This window comes from Octopus bimaculoides, chromosome 3, assembly GCF_001194135.2.
Source record: "Octopus bimaculoides isolate UCB-OBI-ISO-001 chromosome 3, ASM119413v2, whole genome shotgun sequence".
In the NCBI taxonomy this organism is placed as follows: domain Eukaryota; kingdom Metazoa; phylum Mollusca; class Cephalopoda; order Octopoda; family Octopodidae; genus Octopus; species Octopus bimaculoides.
In genome coordinates, this window is record NC_068983.1 from 109,328,054 (window position 1) to 109,337,572 (window position 9,519).

A 9,519-nucleotide genomic window follows, 5' to 3' on the forward strand; every position below is an offset into this window, starting at 1 on the left:
TGTACGGAAATCACTCAGCGAGAAATGGAAGAAAATTTGAAGAAAGAAGAAAAAAAAACAACATAATAATAATAATAATAATAATAGCATCGAAAAATACCTTAGGAATGGGAACCCATGTTCAAAATTTCCCCAAGACACCTGATGAAGGCTGGAGGGTATATCAGCCAAAACGTTGTGCTAACAATAAACAAGATGAGGACAAATATCCATCAAATGTAAATAATGAACTATGTTAATGTTTTGGTTAATCCACAGGTCAGATCCTAAATCAAACTTTGTATTTGAACTGTTTAAGGCATCTAGAGAAAATGACTAACATTGAGAGGTTGTTCCCACATATCTTCAATGAAAATTACTGAAGTTGGCTGATTAAGAGTATAAAACTTGCTTCACCCATTTCAACTCAAATCTATCTCAAACTGAATATTATTTTTAAAACATTTACAAAATATTTTACTGCAAAACAATTTGCCATAAAAACATAACAACAAAATTTCTTCAGTTTTTTTTTTTTTCAGTTGTAGGATATCAGAATATATTTTAAATAGATTTAACTAATCAGCTATGATTTAACAATGACCGCTTATCCTTAGGAAAAGAGTATATAGTTGTATGATTTCTATTCTTATTGATATTGTTATACATTTGTTGACCAGTAAAGTCGTAGTTTCTGGTCAGTTATAATTCCCTTTAGTAAGTCATATGAAAGATGTAGTACATATGTGAAAAATCTCAGTTTACAATTTCACAATAATCTTCAATAATGACATGCTGTACTATGTAACAGTCCTACCCATAAAGGAAGATGAGGAAAGTAAGCATTAAGATGGTGATAGTAATAAGGTTTATGGAGTTGCTGACAATAAAGACCTCTACATTTGATATGTGAGACCTATGATAGTAGGTAGTGATTAATGGAATCCCACATTGACATTTTCTGCCTTAAAACAACTTGTAGATATGTTATACCAATATATAATAGTCACTCAGAAGTACTTCGTATTATATTTGGATACAATGCAGAAAAACTGAATTTGTCCATACTGTTTCAATGCTCATGACAATACAATTATTTGATGTTGTTTGTCCTTCATGTAGCACTAAAGCATCATTCAACACCTTCAAACCTAAACCACAGTTATTCATCTTTCAATCATTTTATTGTTAGCATTTTGGTACTTGGCCATTTTATTTTAGCATTGTGTGTATGTGAGTGTGTTTGTTTGAGTTGTGTCAGTGTTTCATGCAAATATAACCATGTAATTTACATTAATATGTTCAAAAGTAAAGTCTCTATGTTCATTGGGGTAAAAATGTATATTTTCTAGCACAAATAATATGATGATATTAAATAAAATAACTGAGTGAACCTGTGAGAAGTGAAGCTCAAAATGTATAAAATATTGGCAGTTTTAGTTTAAGTCTTTGTTTCCATTGAATAATGTGCTACACTGTATGCCTTCATTTTAATTGCAAACAGTGGATAGAAACATTTAAAATTTGCTTGTAGAGTTTACTGAAAGATGTGATAAAGTTTCCATCATATTTTTCAATAGTTATATATTGAAACTTCATAATTCAATAAGTTTTTTAGGCTATGAATATGTCTGGCAATTTGCTGCTCATTCATAAACTTTTGACAAATATATTCATTTTACCAATTAGATTGAATACATGACAAAGAAATTTCCTCACATACATTCTGTCAAAAGTAAGACCAAGATAGTTTGCATGTGATACCACTGATAATAAACCTTTCATAAAAGATTTAATGAAAGGTTCATACAAAATTCAACTTAAGTTTTATGAAATGTGCTTAACAAATATAATACAAATTATTTTCTACAAGAAATATTTCTTTAGTTATAATTATCTATATATATTTTTGCAATATATATATATATAAAATAATAATAATAATAATAATAAATAGATAGAAAATAGATATTCTCAGGTTAATCTAATAAAAGATCATACGTATATAAAACCTTTAGTTGGATTAACCTGAAAAATTTGTTGATTGAATTATTTTATATATATATATATATATATATATATATATATGTATGTATGTATTGCAAAAGTATATATAGGTAATTATAACTACTTAAGAAGTATTTCTTGTAGAAAATGATTTACATTATATTAGTTAAAGACATTTCATAAAATTTAGATTGAATTTTGTATGAACCCTTCATTGTATCTTTTAGGAAAGGTTTATCAGTAGTATCACATGCAAATTATCTTGGTCTTACTTATAATAGAATAAGAGTATTTGAAGAAAATTCTGTGTATGTATATGTGTGTGTTCATATATTTGTGTGTGTGTGTGTGTGTGTGTGCATACACACACACACACACACATCTCTCACTATATGAATTTAATTAAGCATTGATAGAAGCACAACATTTTTTTAATCATTTAGTACAAAAGGTTAGAGTTCTCACCTTTATTTATAACATATACAGCACTTCTATCATCCTGGGTTAGTGCATGATCCTCAATGTAAATCCTCCTTAGATAAGGTAACACCATAATCAAAAAGCACAACAGAATTCCTGCTGTGATTGTGATTGCTAGAACCACATTGGAGATCTTATAAGGTTGAGAACTAGCCTGGAAAAATGAAATAAAATATATTTTTATTTTAAATTTACAGAAAAAAGAAATTTCTGAAATAAATTATATTTGCAGTTATAAATTAAATTAAATGAGGAGGCAAGACATCCTGATGAAAATTAATTTCATCCTTTGTCAAAACATTTCGTCTATGTTACAATAAAGTAATGAATATAAAGAAAAATATAAAAAAATCTACATCTATACTATTTTTTTCTACAAGTATTCAAAATTGATGAAAGCTATTCTTTCATTATGAATTTAGCCCATTTTCTCTCCTTGAATTACTGAAAGATTAAATCAAATGGTTTGCAAAATTGTTATCAAGAACAAATTTCAAAGTTAAAAAACTGATTGCAATAGTTTAGCAGCATTGTTTTCATTGTTTAGTTGTTCATAGATTTTGTTTCATGATGTGTCAATTTCTTTGAAAGAAAAACAGATTTTCATTATAAACTGAACGACATATGTATGTCTAAAATTATTTAAAATTTCTTTTAAAATAGTAATAAGAGAAGGAAATATTTGATGATTCTTCTTTCTACTCATGCATTAACAATTAAAATTTCATGTGTCAGAAGTTCTTAAAACTTTATAGAAAATTTTGATATAAAATATAGATTCCAAGATATTCTTTACAGTTTCACATTGATTACAAAGCAAGATATTGTAAAGGAAATTGATGTAATGCAAGATACTATGAGTAAAAGGGAAGAATTTTTATGGGTTTTCAAAAAGGAAAAGTACTAACGATACAAAGCAAATTCTTTGCATAGATAACACAGATATATAGATGATAGAATGAATATAGTTACAATTTACTAAATTATAATAAAAAAAATGCCTTGAAGCAGTGTTGGATTTAGGCAAAATCAGAGACTAAAATAACATATTTTGATATCACTCAAAATATTTGAATGATAAAAAACAAGATTAGATGAATAAAGGGCAGTATTTTAAATGTGAAACTAGGGTGCTAAATGTAGAATGATTTCTAAAGTAATCCATAGTATTAACAGCTTTGAAAATAAAGAGGAAGTATGCACTTTTTGTAATCCATAAATATAACCTATTCCTTTCTTAATCATAAGTATTTCAGTAACAGTATTTAAAACTCAAAAAGAAATGTAGAAAGAAGAATAATTTACATAAAGCTTGAAACATTTTAAAAGGGAAAAAGAACTGAATAAAATACTATGCTGTTAGATCTCTAAGTTCTTGTACTTTATCATAGAAACAAAATGCAGATCCGTGGTACTTTAAGGAAAGAGGACATTACTGTTAAAGTTTTATTAATTAATACTAACATACATGATTACCATAAACAGCAGAGAGTAAAGTAAAGATAATTGAATTACAATTGTTTGGTATAGAATTTGAATAGTAAGTTGAAGATTAACTGATAGCATATTCTAGTATTTTAGGTGAGACATCATAATGGGAGATGATATCATTACCATATCAAGGATTAGTGTAGACAATATTCATATTTTTGTATAAATAACATTATATTCAGATGAAGAATGAACAAGTGAAAGACTTTATATGCAAAAGTTCCAGATAAACTATCCAAAAGTATTATCATTATATTTAAGAGAAAATTTATCTTTTTTCACACTACAGAAGCTGAAGGTATATGCTCTATGAGTTACCATGATACATGAAAGCATTCTACCTGCAGTAGAAGTGAAGTTTAATAAATTGCTTATATGGGAATATCAAGATTTTAGTAAGCTATTAAGAAAAATTAAGAATTTGATTCTGTAAATAACGGATGCTTTCTACTGACATAAAGTATTACTTATCAAAAGGATACTTTAAATTTGAAATAAAATATGTTAAACTTTCAGTTATTAAGTAAAGGTAAAGAAACCTCAAAAGGTGGTTATATATGTCAATTGGATTGAAATAATAAATCTTAATTAAAATATTTAAAAATCAAAAGCTATTTATTGAAGCTTTCATAATGACTTTACAATTATTCTATTTAATTAATATTTGTTTCAATTGTAAATCTTAATTCAGAAATCATGATTGTATATTCAATATATCTTGAGAATAAATAACTTTTAATGTCATAATTAAGACAGAATTAACTGTTTGTCAGCTAAATTTTTCACTAATTAAAGAAATATTTTGTCAATATGTTCTCTTAAATATTCAGCATACTTTTATTCACAAAATTATTTTACTAGGAATTTTGTATGAAATATTAAAACTTTATCATTGGTTTCAGACTTCCAGACAATTTACATATTAATTGTCTCATAAAATACATTCTATTTTAGGTTTAGCTTTCATGGCATATGCACACATACTCTTAAAGGTAGTAACTTGACAGAAAAATAACTAAGAGCATTGAATGAGAAATAATGATGTCTAGTCAATTCAATATCAATTATTGCAACAAACAGTTCATTTACATATAAATAGTATTTGAAAAGTACTTATTACCAGTCAAGTAATGAGTTAGGTCAGAGTTTCAAATAATACACCTGATATTCAGCAGCATCTTTGTATAAGGTACAATATTTTACATGATGTACATATGCACATGTTGCAGTGTGCTTAAGATGTTTGTAAGAAAATGGTTTCTGGTTCCATCTCACTGCATGATGACTTAGTAAAGTATTTTCAACAATAGCTATGCACAGACCAATACTTCATCAGAGATTTTTTGATAGAAGGAGAAACTGTGTGCAAGCTTGCCATTTAGAAATATAAATGTGTGTGTTGGGGGGAGAGAGTCTTTGTATAGACAATATGTCCCATATTTCAGTAGTTCAACATATGAAATAATGTACCTTACTTATAAACAGATAGTGGTTAGCATCAGGAAGAGCATCCTGCTATGCAACAGCACCCTAATAATTCTTAACCAACCAATGCTAGCATGGAAATAATGGAAGTGGTAACAATAGTGATGAGATGGTGACAATGATGAGAGTTACATATCTGATGACGGCATCATTAACATCATAAGATAAAATCTAAAAAATTATTCTCATTTCCTGACTGAAAAGAAAATATGTTTATTGGCAGAAAAATAAGAAGAATCACATACAGTTGGAGTCAATGCTATTAAATTTCAATCGATGAAAGTTCACTATCTATCTTTGAACACTATTTTGTTTTTCAAGTATAACCCTTTATTTTTTCACACCAGTGAAACTTGTTCTATATGCTTGCAGCTGAATACATTTCATTACAGAAATACCAAAAACCAGGTAGTGATGTTAAAGTCTGCTGATAGATAAAGGTGACAACCCAAGGACTCTGAACACAAAGAGCCAGAACAAATTCTCAAGGTGTTCTGTCATTTTAAGAAATCCACCATCTGGATTGGGCTGGTACTTTATTTTATTGAGTCCAAAAGGCAAAGACTTCAACAAAATTTGCAGTGAGCTGGAATACTACAAAGCCTTAAATGACACTCCTATGGCTTAAAAAGGAAATTTTTAGTTTTGCAGGAAAATTATGACAATAATTATAAAAGAGATTAAATTCTTCAAATGAGTTTAGGTCTGGACAAATGAGCTCAGATCAATGTGAAGGAATCAACAATAATGAATGACACATTATGGAATAGAGAATAGAGACCAATTATTTGTAAGTCATGGTTTATATGCTTCACAAATTTTCTTTTTAAAAAGTTGTATGCATAAATGAATGCAGCACAATTTCTGGTAAAGAGGTTGTGAAATGCTTATTAGACTTGGAATTAGTTGTCAACTTATTGCAATATAGTTTTGACTAAGTCTGAGAGTAGAATTTTCAAACAAAATTGTTGTTTAATATGCCAAAACAGATTTGAGTGTTGTATTTTAATTGTATTTCAATTATTTTTATTCACTGCATTTATCCATATGCACCTTCTCTCAAATCAAATCTGCATTGCTTCTATGAACATAGGCCTCACAAACATGCTCTGATGGAAACATTGTCTCCTTTAACAAGACACAGTATGTGTTTGAGAGAAAGCAGTCTTAGATGGTTATCTATCTAGTCTTTCAAAACATAAAATGAAAGACCTTGAAGTTTCTATAAATGCGAGAATCACAATTTTGCATGATCTTTCTTCATGATCCATATATGTAACATATCAAAATATGCATTACAAAAACTAGTGTAGTCATCTAATTTAAGATGAAATAATAAAATACACCAACTTCAACCATTCGCTAGTTCTCTACAAAACTCAAGTAGAAGAAAATGCTACTGCCACACACATGACCATCTTACATTGCAACTAGAAGGAAACCATTTGACTGGCTAGAAAAGCTTCAGCCACCAACATACTACAACAGCTGACCTATAGATCTGCTCTTTTTTCATTTGCTTATCCTTCTGCTACTACAAAAGCTTATGCTCTTCTGAAACAGTTAATTGTATATCACCACCCAATACCACCTGATATATTTATCTCTTCTCCACTCATCCCCCACACTAAGTCTCACCTCTGAGGCCCTGCCCTAATCACAAAGGTGAATCTTTACTCCCTCGAATGCCAATCTACCAAAATCCATTTCCCACATATTTTCTTTTCTACAAACAAAATGATACATGTTCAAACCAACTGTATCAATTTCTCCAATCTTAGATGACAAGTAAAGACTATGAGTTGTTTCTGAATAAACCATAAAACATGTTTTTTTTCTCTTCCTTGTGATCCTTTTTTACACCTCACTTATTCTCATGAATTGATATAAACTGGTTTTAGTAGACACAAAACATTTGGCTCTCAGCATATACTCAGATGTTTGGTGATTGCAGGATAGATAAACAAAGCCTGTGTGAATCTGGATTTTATCAGTAAATCATGCACTTCAATATAAAGCTAAAGAGCACTGAAAAGTGATCCAATAACCATTTCAAGGTTTATAAGTGTTTTTGTTTTCCTAATACCTAAAGTGAAAGCAACTTTAAAAAATTTGAATTAGATATCAAAAGAATCTGTAAATAATTCTGCATTAGATCAGAAACCTGAAGCAAGTATCCCTTGTAAATTTTGAACTTTGCACATTTTGATATCTGACTTTCATATTGTTTCCAAGAATTTTTAAAGGTGATTGGTGCACGTGCATAAAGGAGAATATTAATGCTTGTTTAAATCATGGTGCAAGAAGTAATAGAATTCATTTATTTTACATATTCAACAATTCAAAATCAGGAGCTGTTCCATTCACTAGAAAGAACCTTTATCCCTAGTTTCAAAACTTATTTTTCAAATGTATTGTATAATAGTGTGGCTCCTTATTAAAATAATATCAAAAGAACTTTTACTGGTTGGATAGCCAAATCACTAGTGTGTTACTAGATAAGTTCTACTCTCTCGCTCTTGCCACTTATCTTTCACTGATGTCTACTATGATGTATCTTTGGTTGAATTATGATCACCAGTGATAAATCCAAGTAGATTGCAGATGAGGTTTATCAGGTAACTGCTAACATAGTCATAATAACTGATAATATTCTGAACCCTAGCCACTTTATATATAAATTAGTTTTTCCTTCTACTTGTAATTTTAGGCTTTGCTTTATTCGATATTCCTTTGAAAGTGTAATATTAGGATTACAGCTCAAACATCAATATTTGGCATTACTACAATTGAATATTGTCAAGTTATTTCCATTGGAATGTGTCTAAGAGATTGGAAATAAAGACAAGAATGGTATTGTCTATGTTAGATCGAATGGATTATTGTTTACTAGTGCAATATTTTTCTTGTTTGGATAAATTATTGAAGAAAGAGAGTTATGTGCTTAACTTTTTTTTTTGTTTTCAAAATATTGTATAAAGGTTCTGAGTATTTTCTATGTACTGGCTAGGGAAATGATAAGTGTTGTTGACTTGAATACTAAATATTCAATGTAATTTTACTTGTAAGAAGTTCAGTAAGGTTGACTTCAACATTTTGTATTCTGTTGTATTTTACAACATTTTCTATTTGTGAATATGACTACATATTGTTGGATTTGTATAAACAGAATTTGTAGATTTTAAGTGCCTACAATACAGTTGTCTCCTGTTCTAAATTAAATCTCAACTCATCTGTAATATTATCCTACAATTCTTTATTTGTGAGATTAAGAATTTATATAATGTATATTGTTTATATTAGTCAGACTGATGTCCTCATCTTCATTGTTGATTTCACTACATTTTGGCTGTTGTACAAACCAGCCTTCTTCAGGTTTCTTGTGTTGAACTTAGTTGTATCGGAATTTCAAATTTAACCCTTTATTTGATCCATGGGGGTACACTGCTCTCATTCCACTCCCTGCATTCCAAGACATGTTTTTGCTTCTGTTGATTTTTTTGTGAATTACCTTAGTGCCTTGCCTGGGCACTAATGTAAATCAGTCACCTCCAGACAACTAGACTGCATTAACCAATGTCTTTATCTATTGTGGTATGCCTGCATAACAGTTTCACAAAGTACAGAGAGTGGAATGAAAACAGTGTACTCCCACAAAGGTTAGGTTCAAAATTCTGATACAACAACTGAGTTCAATACAAGACACCTGAAGAAGGCCGGAGTGTAAAACAGCCAAAACAGTGAAAGTAACGATCAAGATGAGGACACCAGTTTGGCTAATATAAACCATATACATAATAGTTTTCTACTTCTGTCTACATATATAAATGTTCTAGCTATGGCATGATATCAAAGAAAAAGCCTTACATTATTAAGACAATTGACTGATAAACTATGAAACGAAATCAGATATAATCTATTAAAGATACAACATTTGTATTATTTATAGTATTTCTAAGACAAGTGACAGATAAATAAATTTCAAATTAAGTGTGGTGTGTGTGTATATATATATATATATATATATATATATATATGTGTGTGTGTGTGTGTGTGTGTGTGTGTGTGTGTGTGTGT

General features: G+C 29.1%; 1 protein-coding gene across 1 annotated transcript in view; it reads right to left on the reverse strand.

Annotated features, from left to right (window-relative positions):
* The window catches only part of LOC128247330 (uncharacterized), a 1,276,276-nt gene that overhangs the window by 821,008 nt on the left and 445,749 nt on the right, over positions 1 to 9,519 (reverse strand). Inside the window, exon 3 of the mRNA XM_052966444.1 lies at positions 2,452 to 2,620. Coding sequence (XP_052822404.1) covers positions 2,452 to 2,620 — 169 coding nt within the window. The remainder of the gene's footprint in view (positions 1 to 2,451; positions 2,621 to 9,519) is intronic.